Source organism: Saccostrea cucullata, unplaced genomic scaffold (genome assembly GCF_032062105.1).
Source record: "Saccostrea cucullata isolate Sc308-1 unplaced genomic scaffold, CSIRO_AGI_Scuc_v1 ctg599, whole genome shotgun sequence".
In the NCBI taxonomy this organism is placed as follows: domain Eukaryota; kingdom Metazoa; phylum Mollusca; class Bivalvia; order Ostreida; family Ostreidae; genus Saccostrea; species Saccostrea cuccullata.
In genome coordinates this window covers 525,001-545,079 of record NW_026938938.1, presented here as the reverse complement: position 1 = coordinate 545,079, position 20,079 = coordinate 525,001, and the positions used below count along the sequence as shown (strand labels likewise).

At 34.3% G+C, this 20,079-nt stretch overlaps 2 protein-coding genes across 2 annotated transcripts in view; one reads left to right on the top strand and one right to left on the bottom strand.

Annotated features, from left to right (window-relative positions):
* LOC134251873 (sodium- and chloride-dependent taurine transporter-like) overlaps window positions 1-5,005 on the bottom strand; it is a 56,520-nt gene extending 51,515 nt beyond the window's left edge. The window contains exon 1 of the mRNA XM_062734296.1: window positions 4,859-5,005. Coding sequence (XP_062590280.1) covers window positions 4,859-4,910 — 52 coding nt within the window. The 5' untranslated portion in view covers window positions 4,911-5,005. The remainder of the gene's footprint in view (window positions 1-4,858) is intronic.
* The window catches only part of LOC134251912 (uncharacterized), a 154,251-nt gene that overhangs the window by 109,786 nt on the left and 24,386 nt on the right, over window positions 1-20,079 (top strand). The gene's annotated exons all lie outside the window — the stretch shown is intronic.

The following is a 20,079-nucleotide window of genomic DNA, read 5'->3' as shown; positions in this document are numbered from 1 at the left end:
GGTTTGACTTTGTGTAGGTATAAAATTGCAAGTTGACGTCACCGTCACATACATTTGGGCTAAAAAAAAGCTTCCTCATTATTAGATTCGGTTCTAATATTGTATACAGGGTTATTTTCATCCCGTGTTATTTTCGCCCTTTTGCATTTGCAAATTATTTTGCCCTGTTTTAAATTCGCCCAGTCATAGTTCTGTTTAAGAAATCATGCTGTGTTCTTTGAATTCGACCCTTTTAAATTCGCCGAATCAAGTAGAGGGCGAAAATAAAACGGGGCGAACTTTTCCCTGTATCCAGTATATATTTTGATCAGAGACATAAATATGTCTCTGATTTTGACTGATGCCTTCGCCGAACAGGGAGTCGATGAAGGTATCGCTCAAATTACTAGTACTGTAGATTGACAAATTTTCACGATGGTTTTAATTTCACTATGTTCGCGATTTGTCATTTTTCCGCGAAATTAAACCCATCGTGAATGCCATCATTGGTTTTAAAAAATGTTATAGTGCGTATACGAAATTAAAATCAAGTTCTTGCAGCGTGAAATTAAAACCATCGCCATTGGTACTTTTTCAGAAATCGTGAAATTTTACCACCGTGGAATTAAAACAACTTACAGTATTTAGACAATTACAGTGTATCAACAAAAAATTAACCTCTACCTCCATGGATGGTTTGTAATTCCTAGACCCCAAATTAAAGTGTGCAAGCTAGAACCAAACACAATTTGACTATAGTATGTATAACAATTAATTTATATTCAAAATTGTGTCATTGTTGTCTGCTTTTTTTTTTTGGAATAAAACATGTCCTTCCAAAGATGCTTCAACTGCTAAGGTTTGATCGTCCTAGGACTTACAATTGCAAGAATGAAACACATGGAGATAACGAACAGTATTCAAGATCAAAAATCCATAAAACAATACAAAATAGGAGAAGAGCAAACACGGACCTCCAAAACATCAGAGGTGGGACCAGGTGCCAAGAAGTAATACGGACATTATTTGACAATAGATAAACATTAACTTCCGAAAAAAGATAATGTTGCTACCACCATTTTCTTTATAATAACCTTCTTACCAAAAACATGTATTTTCATAACAGTTGTTAGACTGACTGATTGACCAATTGGTGGGTTTCACGGTGGGCAAGCAAGGCTAACTGGGGGTGCTTACTTCTCCTAGGCACAGGATCACAAATCTGGAATTCCCAGGAGACTGTGGTTTATGCCTTGTTCAAAGAAGTTGCTCGCGTAGCACAGTGGTTAGGACATAAAGACTGGTCCTTCGGATGAGACCGTATAAACCAAGGTTTCGGTGTCGCAGTAGATGCTAACAAGAAACGATCTCTCACTGCTCACCACCCTTAGTGCAGAGTAAAGGTCTAACTTTACACCCCTCCACCGGTAAGTGGCGGCGTCTCGAAATGAGAGGGAGATTCTCGAAAGAGAGGTTAAGCAAACATGAAAACACTGTTTGAAGGTCACTGGCTCTTATCCTCCCACTTTTTAAAAAATCTTTTTATGGATACTTTTCCCAAAGTTTGGTGAAAACTAGAGAGCTGCAAAATTTAATCATAGTGTCCTCTAAAAAATAATTTGTCAATTCAAATTAATTTTAAAAGTTGAAAAATTCTAAATTTTTGTATAGGACAACAGATACAGACGACATATAGACGGATGAGCAAAGGGTTGTATTAAAATAAGAAATGGCATTTGCTCTATTGTCGCAGAAGTGCAGGTCACCAAAAGATGAAATTTCTTGCAGGCACAGCTATGTATTTATCCTACATCAATGCTAATGCCAGGCATTTGGAAAGTACTTCACGGCCCGAAAAATTAACTCTTGTTAATAAATGCAAGGATGTGACACATGCAGGATCATTAACGTCTAAATAAATTTAGCTTATTATGTAATTTTGTAGTTTATTGCATCGTAAGTGTGGTTACTACTTATAAAGTAAAATAATTTTCAAAAGGGTTTTAAAGTGCATTCACTAGAGTCGTTCTACTATGTTTTATTCCATGTACATGGGAGTTTCGTATTTTTATTTGACATTTGTTTACATTTATAGAAGAAGTATATAATAAATACATATGTATGACCTCTTTGTTTTCAAAAAACAATCAGATGATTATTGTATTGTTCTGGTAATGTTTTAGTCCTATTTTTGAGTCTACATTTATCGCTGCGTAAAAAAGAACACTTGTTGCTCTCATTTCAGTGGCTTTCAATGAACAAGAAAATTATTGTCTTTTTAACTCTGTGTATATTGCGCATTTTATGTATTAATTAATGGTATTACAATAGGGCCATATAAGAAAATGAAACAACCCTTAAATTACAACGTACATGTACAAAACCCCTCTAGTACATGAACGTTGTTCACAACGCACTAGCACGTTGTCGCTTGCAAGATAGAGTGAAACAGTGCGGTGATAACGCGCCAACACAAAGTGGCAAAACGCGAGTGTCTTCTTTCAGCATTTCAACGCCTTGCCATTGGCAAAAGTGCGACATACATGTATTATGAAAATCTTTTATAGTTCCAAATACATACATTTTGTTTTTACATGAAATATGTGGAAATAACGAACATTATTCGAGCTCAAAAGTCCATTAAATATTACAAAATAGGAGCAGAGCAAATACGAACCTCCAAAACATATGAGGTTGGATCAGCTGCCATGGAGGAATGAGCATCCCCTGCCTACCGGTCACGTGTGCCTCTTGTCATGATCGTGATATAATGGGGAAAAAATCCGTGGACAACTCAGTGTGTAAACAATGGCTTAACAATCAATATGAAAAAAAATCAGCATTTGGCTTAAAGATCAACTGTATTTGCTTACAAGGTCATTGTATCGACCTAGAACGTCTTACAAAATAATTGCTTTAAATGAGACTGCCGATATTCTTGCTTCATCAACTTTTTTGTCGATAACTTACCTCGTTTTAGAAATTATTCATACGTAGAAAATGCTCTTGCATATTGAATCAACTGAGAGATATACACTCCGTATGCAGGTGACAAAGATATATTGCTGTATAAGAAGGGAAGTTGATGATTGAAAAGTTAGTCATCACGTTTATCATAAATCTTTGTAGTTAGACAACCATTAACGTTTTTTTTTCCTCAAAAAATCCAAATAGGAAAGAGATGTGTCAGACTCTTTGGTATCTTTTATTTCAAGCTCACTGGGGTATATCGTGTAAGAATGAAAATAATTGTTGTTAATTGAATGCGTCGTTGATATATCGTCGTGGAGTTGAAGGCCAAAGCAAGTGTTTTCTTCTTTTCACGTAAAGATTTTGAACAAATTCTGCTTGATATGAATACAAAAATAGGTCTGCTTATAACGGGGAGCAATTGGTACCAATTTGAATTCCAATAGATTGTAGAAAGACGTGGTCTCCAAAAACCAAAAACCACATAGATATTAAATTTCACAGACAACTGCGCATTTAAATTTTAGTCTCTCATCTGAATTTCAAAAATTCAAAACATATCCCCCAGTGAGCCGTGCTATTTCAGATATTTCAAAATGTTCAATAGTTTTGAAGTACTTTTCATCCATCGTTGATGTTTTCATCGTGAAAATTCATGAAATGCAATCAAAAAATAACCGACAGATTCTTACATTGTAATAGACTGTCGATACATGTAGAATGCATGTTGGTGTCATATTGTTTACGTACTAGCACATGCATATATAAAATAATAGTCAGTGTAAGCATTATCTGACAAATTGTCTACACTATGATGGCAAGCCTACCTTTGATAATTTTTTCCCAGTGCAGTTGGCATCTTTAAGGGGAAAAAAAAACGCGAGGCCGAAAGTACATCGACCGAGAGTGCAAGAGAGGAAAGGAATAACAAGGGTATACCGTGAAATACGATGGCACAGCATTCCACGGCGTTACGTGGGAGAGGGGTTACAGAACACTACACCATAACACCGTAGGGTTGTACTGTGCACAATGTGTTGGTCCTCAAATTTGTATGTCACTGACATTTTTGGAATAAAATAATGGTTGCTGTCAAAGATATGTTTTAAATAAAAATAACATTAATTTGATAATATGATATGTTCATACAGCATTTATAAAAGTTCAGATAAACATTGAGGGCACTCTTTTTGGCAGGGTAAACAGAATGCATCGAAAAGAAAGCTATCTTAGTGTTCTGATTTTTCCGCACACTGTAGGTATACCTTCTCTGAATGCTACAAATTTACAAATAAAGTCATTTTAGTAGACCTAAACTTAAGTTCTGAAGTATAAAGTAAACTTAACATATAACTATAAAATTATAGTTCATCTTTATGTTATACAACTATAAAATTAGCTTCGTGTAGTAGAAACGTAATGAGTTATTTAAATCAAAAGGATAAAAATGAAGCAAAATAAAAACAACATGAGTAACTGTAGCAAAAGAATAACTTCTAAAAAAAAATTATAGAAACAAATAATAAGAAGATATGATCTTTAAATTCTTGACACTCGTATTTCACAGATGTTCTACTCCTAGATACATGTATATCCATATATTAGCACTTACAGTATTAAAACAACTCACAATGGAGGCGGTACTGAGTATGTGATTTGAGTATGATTACCATTACTTTTCGTTTTCTCTGTATTTCATTACAAAATATGAATGTTTTTAAGCAAAGTGCAGATATAAAATACATATTAAAACAGTAGGTCCAAATTAAAGCATCAGTTTAAGCATTTTTAAGAACACTGAGTAGATAAATCCTAACCAGAAACAATCTGGAACTCTCAAAAACTTTTATTTTCAGAAACTAAATCCCTGTCTTTGGTAACCATGCCTATAAACTGTAATTGTTCCTACCTGCTATCAGAATTTCGTCATTAAACAGAACTTGTTTGTCTTTGGAATTCATGTTTATTTCTCTACTCGGTTAAGACTGAGAATTCTACGAAGAGTAAGGAGTGGAAATATCACTGTTTACCAACAACTATGGTTATATATACACAGAAACAACACCATGAATGTCAGCCAACGTAAGCTATTGTTTTTGTACATGTAATAATTATAGTTATAGGCGCTAGCACGTATTTAGGACAATTCTGTTTATAATCAAGTAAAAATGCCAACCCTCGCAGCTTCTGTTGAGAAAGTAGTATTTACGCTGAACTTATTTGTAGGGAAATTTCAAAAGTAAAGTTGCGTTGAGTATTCTCAAGATGGTTTACATCAAAATTGATATCGTACCTTATCATGATGGGAAATAAGAGAGCTTCAAAAATATTTTTTATTTGGTATTTCCAAAAGTTTTGCGAAATCATGTCAAGGTCAATTGAAGGTCATAACTGTTTGTCATTAGGGAACATATGATTTAGGTAAAGTAGGTCCAATGTGATTCTAAAACTTATCCGGGGTAAACCGGTATACACTATCTTCGATTTCCTCAGAAAAATTAATTTCTTATAACTTTATCTACAAAATATCCCTTCAATCAAACAACATGAATACGAGCCTTAATTATTAACAACTTCCCCATAGCTGAATTGGACTCAAATTTCAAACCAGAGGCCATGAAAAGAAATTTTGAAAGAGACACCACTGCTCATCATAACTATACACCTAGTTTGATTACTAATATCCAAAAACAGTGCTGAAGATCAACGAAATTATGCATTTCAATTTACATAATTAGTTGTGTCCCCACCCCCTTGAAGCCCCTGGTCTTGGGGGCTACACATTACTCAATTCTAGAAGAGACAACTTACTCGTCATGATAACTATATGCATTTAGTTTGTTTCTTAATATAGAGGAGCAGAGGAAAACATTTTTAAAGAAATAATGCGTTTCCACTTTATATTCAACAAAGCTCCACCGACCCCTGACCCATGGATATGTACAGTCCACTTCATAATTTTGGAAGAGGCATCTGTGCTCATCATAATCATGCATTTAGTTCATCTGCTTAAAACCCAGAAGACAGTAAGAGATAACCGATAAAGATAATCATAGGGCGGTGTCCAATACTCCCACTACAGGGTCAAGAACGACACGGTGTCATTCATTCATAGTCTACAATGAGAGGACAATATTTAACAAAGAAATGTATAGCCAAAAACCTTCTTCTCAATAATATTATGAACAAAAATAGATACATTTGCTTCATATTTCAATAACAACTATCCCCAAGAATATTATTCCCCGAACTTACATCAGCATGGCAAGACTATAACTGTGTCAACATCTGACGTGAGAAAATGTAGAGAAAAATGTTCTTCTCAAAAACAAAGGGCTACAAACAACTTTGCTGGGCAAAAAAAGGAGTCGTAAGCGGTTGTGATCTTCTAAACGGAAAAACTAAGTAAAATGGAAAAAAATCTTTAAAACCTCGTCAAAAAAAGTCAAACTGATATGCACCTATTTCCATGAATTTATTATTCAAGTTGTTTAAATAGTTGTCTCTCGTGAAGCTAGGGTGAGAGTACAACAAGCATCAAAGTTGTACATAGATATATGCTTCTGGAAGAATAACATTGCTACTGTTTGTAAGCTATATTTTAAGTCTTGAAATGCGTTAATACTTCAGGTTTATTAATACTCTAATGAAAGAGATATCTCTAAAGGAGATAGTGTCTTAAAATGTCTTTTTGTCCAATTCTGACCGGCATGCTTTGCTTTAACTTGTTTGCATTTTACTTTGTATGTCTCCTTTGGAAAATTATAAGCAAAATTCTACGTGAGTGAATAGAGGAATTAAGAACCTATACATGTAGCATGTCAAACGTTGCATAAAAATTATAGAATATACAAATGGAATATTATAGAATATAAATGGAAAGTTATACAATACAAATTAAAAAAAATATACAAATGAAAAATTATACAAAACACATGAAAATGGAAATTATAGAATACAAATAAAACCAGAAGTCTCTGTCGAGACTGTAGCTCTACTGGTTTGATCGAACAGGGAGAAAAGAGGTTGGGGGTATTTATACCTCTGACATTTCTTAGATTAAATTAATTTTCCTTAAATTGTCAGTTCTCTATGCTAATCAGTGGTCAGTGGATCATATGCCAATACAAATACCTTGAAGCAGTCATTAATGATTGAGTTGTCTCTGTCTGCCTTATGATGATAAAATAATTTTTAGTATAGTCATTGTGATAACCCACATGAACCTCAGCCAATTTGCACCTCATTTATTAACCTTACCGTATATACTCACCTATAAGTCGGTTGTATTTTTGGATGTTATTTTGGTGGGATTTGCCATTAACCTGCTTATAAGTCGTTGCAATTTTTTGCCTAAGTCGGATGACAATTTCAAGTAAATCCATTGTGGTTTTAACATGGTTTCAATGAATATTTTTTTAAATGAAACCAATATTTAATCTAATATCGTTAAACAAGTAAGCGATGCTCACTAAAGACACAAAAAATTAAAATATGTAAATACATGTACTCTATATATAATCTAGCTATACATAAATTATCATATATATATCCAGAAATTTTCTTCGATAATTGTCGGAAATTTCAGCGTCTAGAAAAATGCCAATCTCTTCATGACTCACCTATAAGACGGACATATATACTCTAATACCAAAATTTAACTCCCGAAAAAATTGACTTATAGGCGAGAATATACAGTAATTTGATGAAGATGATGGAATCAGCCGAGGTTTGCCAAATGCTCCATCATTCATAGGATTTTTTTACCTTTAGAAAAGTTGTATATATACAAGCTTGCAATGAGAGAAAACATAAGAGAAAAAAAATGAGTATTGTAAAATTTATATTTATTCAGATTTCAGGTACAAGAAATAGAGTATTCACTGTTATAGTCACATTAGCTCTGATATTGATATTTGTTTCGTTTATTTTACAACAAAGGTCATGTTGAAATCATTTGGTAAGTCATGAACAAAACTTGTACGATATTCAGTGACAAAATAGTTTGGAAATACGATACATTCGGTTCAATCTACAACTTTTAATAATATACTAGTACCTAACATCTGATTTACCTGATTAAGTGTTCCAGTACAATATGAAAATTGTGTTTAATCCTGTAAATCATACACTGTACATGTCACAGAAACAGGGCAGATCATGATTTTATGCTATCATATTCAATATTCTTTGACATACAAATCCATGTTCAAAGTCTATATATTTATAAGTATTTTGTGCTTAAAATATACGTCAATCATTTTTACATATATTTAAAAAGTAGTACATATAATTATCATCAAAGTATATACTTGATAAATAGTGTATGGAACATTATGAAGAGGGATGGTTTACCTCCCTTTACGGGCTGGCCAGTGACCTCCCTCTTCCCATAATACAAACCTCTCAATATTTTTTCAACATCATAGTATATACTTGATGAATAATACATGACTCTTTTTAAAGAGGGATGGTTTACCTCCCTTTACAAAATGGGTATACCCTTCTTTTCAAGACAGTCACTTGTCTATAAACTTGCTATAGATTTCTTTTTTTTAATTTCTATACAATGTCATATATACTTACTTATGTCATAATATATGGTCATATGTTCAGAATAAACTACTTTCACAGTATTTTGAAATTCAAGAAGTGTAAAATGAAATCCATTAAACTGATTGTTTGACAAATCAAAGCACAATCTGTCCTGATGGAAAATTCAGTATTGATTTTCAAAATCATGAAAAAAAGTATATCAAGTATAAAATAATACTTGCATTTAACTAGTACCACAAATTGGTTATCAAACTAAAATTTGTTACTCAAAATATTTCAGATTTATACTTCAAATCTACACAACATTGCTATAAGCATTAACCTTATTTTTACAATACACATTTTTTAAATTTAAAAATTAAAGAATGTGATATAAATAATCCTCACATGAAGATTAACTTAGCGAAGTACATGTATATATAAATGTATATTTCATAAAATCCAAGATTGAGACTGTCAGATAAATTCAACAACAATGAACAATTATAATCAATTGAAATATTGGTCTGCTTTTATAATTATCATATTGTAACAATAATTTTAAGTGTACATCAGCATATGGATATATAAATTTACCTGTATATCGATACATTCAATATTCTCTCAGTAATGCCTGGAATTAATACATCATATTATACGCAAGCTTTCTCATTTATAAGATATAAAATACATTATGAGAACCAAAGCAAATTATTTGGAGCAGAAATTAATGTTTATTATCCTGTTAGTAATAAAAAAAAAAACAGTACATTTGTCTTTGATAGTTTTTGCACTAACTAAATTAATGCACTTATGGATAGTATATTCATCTTAGATAATTACAGTATACAGTAAAACTCCATTATAACAAAGTCACTGGGACCAATGAAATTATTTCACTATACATGCATTTGTAATTCATTATATCCATATAAGGAATTTGTTAAATTCATATAGCTGGGGATCCAAGATAACTTTGCTATATCCATGAATTTGCAATATCTGTGTTTGTACTAAACAAGTTTTACTGTATAAATGTATCATTTTTGTTCCATGAAGATAACATTGAGACCCCCCCCCCCCCCCTCCAAAAAAAATCAATCAAAACAAAACATAAAAAAACAACCTTTTCAGAAAAACATACTGTAACCTTTTCTAGTCGTAGTAAAAATATTTACAAGCAAATGAACAACTCTGTTTATATTATGGGTATGATTAAGGTATTAAATAAAATGAAATTAGTACAGTAATTACGTTTTGGAGCTCACATTTGAAAATTAAATATCACTTAATGTGTATCCCTCAGCACAATTAATTTAAAAATTATACAAACATATGAACAATTTCTCTATGAATTTATAAACATAATGGCTTTCCTATTTCCATCAAAAGTATAAATAGTTGATTCATATACACATACATTGTACATATCAATGTAAAGCAAAGAGATTTGTGCAATTGTAGATGCCTAGATTAGATTTGTTACAAGTCATGTCATGTATCCATAAATATCATTAAAAGAACAGAATGTAATTTAAATAATAATAATTACTGATACTGCATCAGGGGACACAAAAATTTTAGTTGGAAATATTAATACTGAGGGATATAGACTTTAAGTGAAAACACCTTATGAGAATGAGTTTCAAAACCACCTGCATCACCAACTTAGTGATGGTACACTCGGTGGTGTACAAACGCATGCAGCGAGTCAGGTAGTGGCGCCTGCCCTGCTTCACACACTGGTGAAGGTACACTCGCTGGTGTACAAACGCACGCTGGCGAGTCAGACATAGCTATGTTACCCCTCCCTGGGACAGGCAGACTTCATTGAAGAGGCATTGGCTTCAATGCATTAATGAAAATTAAATGAAACTTCTCTTCCCTCAATTGTTCCTTAAAATTTACCTTTTCTTTCCTCAATTGTTCCTTCAAAAATCTCTAGCTAAAGATGCATATATTATTTTGTGGTCAGAATAAACACTTTCAATGACATCAGTGATAATATTACATGTCACATTTGTGTAAATATGGTCTATCAATGATCCAGAAGAATGGGTTGACTTTGACACAATCTGTTTACAACTGAAAGCTTCAGACATGTATGTAGCCACTGAAGAGCCTCCATGAGATAGATCTATATTGAAATCCCCAGTAATTATTATATTCTGCTGATTCTTAACTACTTTGGAAAATATGTTAATCAAGTTGTTTTTTGTTCTTTCAACAGTAGAACTTGGACTTCTATATAACACAACAACTTGATAATTCTCATTTTTTAACTTTACTTCAATGTACTGCCATTCTAAGTCTTTGTCTGAGTGGCTCACATGATTAATGATTTGACAATCATTTCTAATGTATGTAATAATGCCTCTATGGGGTCTGCCACTTTGCTGATTCATTGCAAAGTCCAACCTGAGCATGGTGTAATTTTCCAATTCATAATCTTCATTTTCATCTGATGCTGACAACCAAGTTTCTGCCACTCCTATGATATGAGACTGTTGAAGATTTGGCTCATTTTTGAAACTTGCAAAATGGGCATGCAGTGATCTCACATTCTGAAATGCAATGTTTATGATCTTGTTGTTTGTTGAATCTATAGGCTGAAAACATAACTGTAACGTTGCTTCTGTCCGTAGTCTACACATTTCTTTTTTCACCTTCTCAGACGCACAAATTTTGTTTTCATTCAAACTCAAGATATGAAGTCCTGTAATCTTTGTAACCCTGCTTAGTGCAACATAGTGAATGTTTGGCAATGTTAATTTTGGATTCATATCAAGATTGATAACAGCTTGATCCATTGTGTCCCCCTGAGATTTGTGCACAGTCTTGGCTGCAGAGAGTCGTAATGGAAATTGTATACGAACAACAGTGTGTCGCAGGTACTGAAAGCTCCTTCTCACATCAAAAATTGGTGTCCAAGACTTATCTACCTCATGCCCAAACAGATGTCTATATTGATATCTCCATGATTTTCCAGTATTTCTGTCATCAAAAGAAACCCATATTATACTTGGTCTTTCAGTGTTTTCTTGTCTCCTATCTATGTACACTACTCTGCATGATGTACCATTTGTAAGCCCATCCTCAACAGACAAGTTTGCAGTTATTTCATACTGGAGACCAAGTGCTATGGGAACATTTTTAGCCAATCCAGCTGTTTTAGAAGAGTCACCTGGTAAATTCAAGTGCTGTATTAAATTTTCCCTTCCTACTACAGAATCATGAGCTAGTATGTTAACCTTTTCACCTTGAGCCAACAGAAACACTTGGTTGTTGTAAGCATTCACACTTTCATTTCTTGTATACAATCTCGGAGCATCTTTGGGATATACTGGTTTTGACTCATCTACACAGCGCTGCTTCAATGTCTGTATATCAGTTTCAGACTGATTTCCTTCTCGTAAACGGTTAAGTAACTCAGCAAACTGAACATCATCTTTCTGTCTCATTATTTCTGCGAGTTCATGCATTGTGAACAAATCTCGCCATAGGTTTGCTGCTAATGGCCCAAAATGTTTCTTTTTGTCATCAAAAACCCATCCATCCATCACTGGCTTTAACTGGAAAAGATCCCCAATCAAAATGACATTGATACCTCCAAAGTATTCCTTACTGGCTTTTATGTGCTTCAGACGCTCATGTACACAATTTAACTGTGAATTTCCGACCACTGAAACTTCGTCAATGATGACTGTTGACAAATATTTGTACTTTGTTCTAAGTGTGTTCAAAGATTCACTATCAAGAGGCTTGCAGTTAAACCCCTGACTTGCTGGAATTTTGAATGCTGAATGTATCGTCTGTCCCTTTATATTAAATGCAGCTTTTCCAGTTGGAGCACAAAGTAGAACCTTGCAGTCATCTGGATTTTCACCTTCAGTAGAGCAATAGTGTCTTGTGAGTGCCTCATACAAAGCTCTTACAACAACAGACTTTCCAACTCCTGCACCACCAGTAAGGAAAACTCTTAGTGGTTCTTTTTTGGTTTTAATCCAATGAAGCACATGAGTAAAGAAGTCCATTTGCTTTCTGTTTAACTTGCTAACTAACTGAAAATACAACTCTTTGGTCATTTTGCACTGAAGAGTTTGGTCATCATTAATAGAACTACTAGGCAATCCAAGATCTATTCCAATGTCATAGTTCTGTTGATTTTCTGGACGCTTTGGGTCAAAATATACAAATGCCTCCTTTCCCTACTCCCTTCATCTAAGTCCTCTTGTTCCATTTGCTTTGCATTAGGGGCCACTCTATCAAATTGAACATCAACCTCTTCAGCCAGCCTCTGTGCCTCTTCCAGCTCCTCTGCATTGTGTTCATACTTCTTTAATTTAGCACCTATAAAACTCTTCAGTTGATTGTACTTTTCTTCATAAGTTGATTTGTCTCCTTTAATGTCTATATCTTCCTTTCTCCATGGATGGAAAAGTAAAATCTTTTCTCTATAATGATTTTCAGAATCAACTTTGATGGAGTAGTTGACATAACGAATGCACTTAGCCTTCCTCCTTTGCCTTATGATGATGCCGTTTTTCAAAACTATCCTAATCAGCTTTGAATTGATCTCTTCATCTTCCAAGTCTCTTAATTCTTGTCCATCTTCAGAATCATCATTTTGCTCTAGAAGCTCATCATTTTCTTTGAATTCTTTTGGATATACAATTTCTAGTTCTGCGGCATAGTCAGCTAAACACCAGTTTTCAAGTTGCCTTGGTCTTTGAGAATAACGCTTTATCACACTGCTTGCATAAATGTCTGTGGAATTCTCTGGCACTTCTTCTAAAGCAGACTTACATTTCAATAGAAGAGTTCTTTCCTCTGGTGGTGAAGTATTTATGAATACAACATCTCTTGAACTTTTTGTTAAAGGCAATTGTAAATTCAAGTATGCAGCTTCTTGTGCACTTATCTCAACTGCATTCAAGAACTTGTTTGCCATGTGTCGAACTTGTTTTTTCAAATCCATATTTCCCTCTCTTACTTCCTTACATGCTTGATCCAGCAGATTACTCATTCCACGTTGAGACTTGCTTATGTAGGACACAATGTACATGGCACAAGCATATGGATCCAAGACAAACTGCAAATCATGATTAGCTCGCCATGCTGTCAAAACATTTTTCATATAAGGATTGACTCTTATTTCACTAGGGGTTCTCATCAGAAAAAGCTGTGGTCCATCAAGGGAACTTCTGATTGACTTTATATAATCTTCTTTCTCCAGGTTCAGTGATTGTAGAAATTCATTGAAAGAAATACTTTTCCCTTCTTTCATATCTGCTAATTCTTTCTTAACCTTTGCAAAAATGTCTTTGTGTCTCATTGAATCTGGATCATCTGTTGACAAAGGTTCTAAGATCACAGTTGAATCCATGGGAGGCTGAGGAAATCCAAATCGACAAATGTCTTTTCCTTTTTTCCGACATGTTCTGGAATGTTTGTGAATTTGTAAATCTACAAATTCTGCATTTTCATCACCACAGTTTGCAGAGCAAGATACATACTTGTCTATAAAGTTTGAAATTTCAGTAACTGGATTTTCCTTATATTTTGGAGCATCTTTTATCCACATGAGCATATGAATGTGAGGTGATCCTCTATGCTGAAATTCAAGACGATAAAAAAAATCTATCAGTTCTCCAACAGGATGATCTTCATTCTTCAAAACAGTATTGATAAACACAAGTACTCTATGATCAAAAAAGCGAACACATGTTACTGGATCTTTTTGCACCAAGTCAGTTTTTTCAGCCCATGTCATATTGTCTATTTCCTCATCAGTTCGAGATTTCTTGAGATTGAGTTGAGCAAGCGTTTTGAGTAACTCAGGCCATCTTGTATCTGCTGCTGATAAAGATGCAAACCATGTAGGTAATCCCAGTTGTCTAATCATGGAAAGCAACTCTTTCTTTTTTGCCTCAAGATACGGAGGACTGTTACGTAAAGTTCTAAAAATGTAATATCCCTCATCTAATCTTGTTATCTTGTCAAGTACTTCCTGATTTAGAACATCCCTAGCTGTTAATTTCTTCTCTGTGCCCTTGCATCTTCTTAAAACAAGATTGATTTTGTCCGATATCTGCTTCATTTGAATTTTCTTCATTTTGAAAAATAAATTTGGCACACTGTTTGCAGCACGTCTGTCAATGTTTCTTAGTTCCCATTTCACTGTAATGAACTTTAATTTCACGATCATCATTTGATGCCATCCTCTGACCACAGTAAATGGTTGGAAATGACAAGAATTCTGCATCCTTATCAGTGTACAAACTCAATGGGGTTTGTCCTTCTCCTGGAGCAAATGTATACACTTGATCTTGAATAGGATTTGCATCATTCAGTAATGTGTCACAACTGCCAGAATTCCCCTCTCTTTCATCAATTTCTTCAAAATGACTCTCTTCTAACACATCTGAGTTGTCATCAAGGTTTGTATTCCTTCCTTCAGTACACCCAGAACTACTTGTGTTAAAATATTCTGAAATAATTTCATTGCTATCTGCATTTATTCTGGCTTCCCATTCATCATCTAAATGTATATTTGCATCTTTGTACATTTGGCTATTTCTCATCAACCAGTGTAATGCAATGATTACATGCTGTGGTCTGACATTTTCCACAAAATCACAAGTTTTGTAGCTTAGTCTCCTCTTTAAACGGACTGGCACTGTAATGTCATTGTTAAACTGTCTTGGCAAAGAGTTTACAGTTGGTTGGATATCTACTGGAACATTGACAACATTTCCTTTGATTGATAGCTGTCTTCCTCTGGGCAACTCTCTTAGCTGCATAAATGGAATCCGTAAAGCTATGAGGCGTTCTTCTAACTGATGAAGTTCAAGTTCTTCTGGTTTAGGAGGAAATTGAACATGGTTTGCTATTGACAACTTTGGTATTTTCTTTTCTTGAATTGATTTCTTACATGTTAAACATATCCACTCTTTTCCTCCAACTGAAACATATTTGGTGAGAATTTTTGCAACATCTTCAGGTGCTAAATTTTTTCTAAGAAAGTTGCTATCAGCAACTGAATGAGAAAACCAGGTCTGGTGACAGCAAGTACATACATATATTGGTCCTTCTTCTATTCTTTTGTTAAATGCTGATATTGCATCTGTAAGTGATGTTCCATTCTTTCTGCGTTTTCTTGCAGTCTTTTCCTCTCTACAAAACTCAGGATCTTTTCTTTTGTGGGCTTTAGCACTTTTTTCTCTTAACTGTTCATTCTCACGATAGTCAATATTATTTCTCTTCAAACATTTTCTAACGCGTTCCGTTTCAAGAAATGCAGAATTTTCCCTACGCTTCCTTTTTCTTCTGACATCTCTGTCACGTTCATTATTTGTTATGTCTATATTGGCTCTTTCTTTTCGCTTGGCATTTCTCTCTCTCTCTTTCTCAGAAAGTCTAAATACTGGGTCATTTCTCTTTCTTTTCTTTGTAGTTTTGTCTCTTTCTTTCTCAATGTTTCGTGACTCTTTGTCTAACCGTTTAGCACGTCTTGCTGTTTTGTCCCTTTCTTTTTCAGTGTTTCTTGACTCTTTGTCTAACCGTTTGGCTTGTCTTGCAGTTTTGTCCCTTTCTTTCTCAAAGCATCTCATTTCTTTGTCTAAACGTTTTACCTGTTTTCCTCTTTTTTCTCTTCCTTTCTCAATGTTTCTTGACTCTGTGTCTGACCGTTTGGCTTGTCTTGCTGTTTTGTCCCTTTCTTTCTCAATGTTTCTTAACTCTTTGTCTAACCGTTTGGCTTGTCTTGCTGTTTTGTCCCTTTCTTTCTCAATGTTTCTTGACTCTTTGTCTAACCGTTTGGCTTGTCTTGCTGTTTTGTCCGTTTCTTTCTCAATGTTTCTCGACTCTTTGTCTAACCGTTTGGCTTGTCTTGCAGTTTTGTCCCTTTCTTTCTCAAGATTCCTCGTTTCAGTTTTCTTGCTGTTTTGTCCCTTTCTTTCTCAATAGTCCTTTATTTCTTGTTCAGTCTTTTTTCTTGCTTTGCCATCTTGTCTCTTACCTTCTCAATATTTCTAGCATGTTCTTTTTTCCTCCAATTTTTCATATAATTTTTAAGGTACTCCCTTCTAGAACATTTTATCTTTTCTCCCTTTTCCTTTCTTTTGATCACATCTTTCAGTCTACATTCTTGATCATCAAAATATCTGTCAAGAAGGACATCACCTTTTTTAATTTCTGCTATTCTATCACATGAACTTTCCTCTACTACTTGTATGTCACCTGTACCTAATTCAATGATATTTACTGGAGTTACTTCAAACTGAGAATTCTGGTCAACAGAGAGAGATAATGCCAACTGCAAACAATGTTGTGCCACACCTTTCAATGTCTCTATCCCAATCAATGTACTTTTTCCATTAGAATCAAGTAAACACCTCTGGTCTCGTGCATGGGAATCAAAAAGAAAGTATCGTTTTCCAACTTTCATCACAGAGAAAGTGTTTCCACCAAAGCAAACAATTGAACATTCTGCCAATTCAAATGACCTTTGCAATGCCTCTAAAATGGACATACCAAACATTTCACCATCATTTCTTAATCTTTCATCATTACCAATCAAACCAACTTGTGATTCAAAAGTTTGCACAGAAAAGCACTTGTCATAAACTTCTAGCTCATTTGGTAGTTCATCTATCAATAAATATTCATTCTGCACAGTTGAACTTGCTTGCAGATAACCATAAAGTTCATTTCCAGTTGTCAAAATTTTGTCAATGTCTGATGACAACCAAGCATTTTGAATTTTTACCTTGGAAAAAATAATGCTTGATAATGCATTAGCCACACACTGTTTACCACTTGCAGTTCCAAATACATCAGTATAGCCTTGATGAAAGTTTCCTTGCACAGATGAAAATATTCCAGAACCAATATTCATACCCAATTGTACCTTATCTCTCTTTTCTTTCCCATTCTCAAATTGAATACCTGTCTCTCTTTTCTGTTGGTATGATTCCTGGCTTCTGTCATCCTGAAATTTCTGTTCCATTCTGTTCTCAGACATATCCTCCATTTTGTTCTTCAATTTTTCTATATTTTTCTCATGTATTTTTTCTCAGTTTTGTTCTTCAATTTTTCTATATTTTTCTCATGTAATTCTTTCTCAGTTTTGTTCTTCAATTTTTTTTATATTGTTCTCATGTAATTCTTTCTCACTTTTGTTTATATTTTCCTCATTTTGATTCTTGCACCTTTTCTGATTTGTCTTACTAACTGCATCACCCACTTCTGACAGTGATGGTACACTCGCTGGTGTACAAACGCATCGCGGCGAGTCAGTTAGTGGCGCCTGCCCTGCTTCACACACTGGTGAAGGTACACTCGCTGGTGTACAAACGCACGCTGGCGAGTCAGACATAGCTATGTTACCCCTCTCAGGGATAGGCAGACTTCCTTGAAGAGGTACCAACTTCAAGGCATTTAAAGGATCTGCACCTGCAATAGAATCCTTACCATCCTTTGAGGGAGTCTCTGCTACCCATCTGGCAACAGCTTTACCTCTGGCTCTCTGGAATGCTTTTCCCTTTCTTGGCATCTAAGAAATTTATAAACAATTGTGAACAACAACATAAAACCTCATCCTTACAATGTTAGGGCCCTAAGTCCATGTGCCAGTTTTTCTTGTACAGAAGGCTCAAGCACCACCAATCAAGGGGTTTCAAAAGTTGATACAAAATTTAAACAGAGAGTACAAGTAACTGTTTTATTGGTAGTGGATTTTGAAGTATAGCTCCTGTGAGCAAATTTACATAATAATATCCCCTAATAATTTTTTTTATCAGGCCCATTCAAAATTCTCTGGTCAAAAGTAATCTATTAGTAAAATATGGACAGCATCCAGTTTCTTTAAGAGTAAAATTATGGACCAGTCATTTTTTTTAATATAAGTGATACCTTATACCGTGGTACTTGCTGGAACCAGGAAGGTCGTTAGGACAAGGTCAGGTTATGAGCAATCCTTGTACAATATAGGACCTTGCAAAGAATCTATTTAATACCTTTTCTACCAGAGACCTTGAACTTGTCAGTGAGATTTTTAATCAAGATTATGACACCTTCTAAATAAATATACAATTTGTGTTTCTAATATAAGCTTTTCATCATTTTCCATTAGGCCAAAGTTAATCCCTAACAAGAATTTTATTCCCTTTCTGTCAGTGACCTTGAAGTTGGCAGAATGGCCTTTGACCAAGGTCATGACACACTCTGATTATAACAATATCTTAACCAATTATGAGATACCAAAGATTCTCCATGACAAAGTCAGAGGCCAGACAAGATTTTAAACTTTTTACTTTCAGTCGATTACCTTGAACTTGCAGAAATGACTTTCTTAACGATCAAGATCACAACACACCCTTAGGTCATCAGTAATCTTTGTACCTAGCATGAGCTTCCAATATTTAATTTTATCACTTGGAAAGACAAGTATCGCTTTATCTCACAATACAAAATTTCCAGCCGATACCTACCCCTACAGAAAAGATTTCATGAACAGACAAACAAGGTGAATCCTGTACATGTATATACCGGTATAACACTACAAACAATAGTAAAAGTTGCATCAACTTGGCTAATACCTCAATACACATTGATTGTTGTCAACAAAAGATTATGAAATTCCGGATTTGTAATTGGACTCAGGATCCCAATGTTGCGAGGATGAGAAAAGCTAGCATCACAGTTACATATATTTATTTATCAGAAGCACTTTAATCAAAGAAACTTATTTCTAGTAACAAATGATATGTAAATACTTGATGCACTAAACCTTGGTATTTCTATCAAGCCATTTCATGGCAAAAATATGAACATCTTAATCTATTTTTTCCAAGCAAACAAAATTTGTATATGTAGACTAAAATGTATTGTTATACCTTTAAAAATTTGTTCGTATACAAATCTATACGGAAAAAAATCTAACATTTCTAATGTTTTGCTGAGAGGGCATAATGAAAGGCCTGAAGGGCCTGCGAGTTGACTCGCTTGAGTTAATTGAGCTTTTTCATACATCTAGACACCATACCTTACATTCAGTTTATTTTGCATCTTCAGAGATTGAATATTATAAATCTATATGTTCAGTTCAAAAATAAATTGTATATTGCTTTTCCTTTATATATAAATGTTGGCACTAATGGGCTTCATTACATATTATTGTGAAAAGAAGCACTGCAAGCCTGGATTCTACACTGAATTTAAGCACACTAGCTACAGTGGTCAGTGTTATGGAGTAATTAGTTTAAAGATTCCCTCACCAAATCTGGATTCTAAAAATAGATTTCTCAAGCACACTAGCTGCAGCTAATGAGAGCAGCAGGTGTTTGTCTTAGGGAGTATTCTAGGTCAATTATAAATAAACTTCAGATGGGAAGATTAGATCCGCCTAACATGCTTGAACATATATTCATACGCAGTAATTTTACATCTTACAGATATTTAATCATTAAAAGCATGAAGATAAATAATGCAACAGTATGTAATTTTATACAGTTTTTACCTCCTTAGAGTATACAATCACTCAGACAAAATCATTTTTTGCTAGAACTATCAAATTTGGCGTATGGATCACCT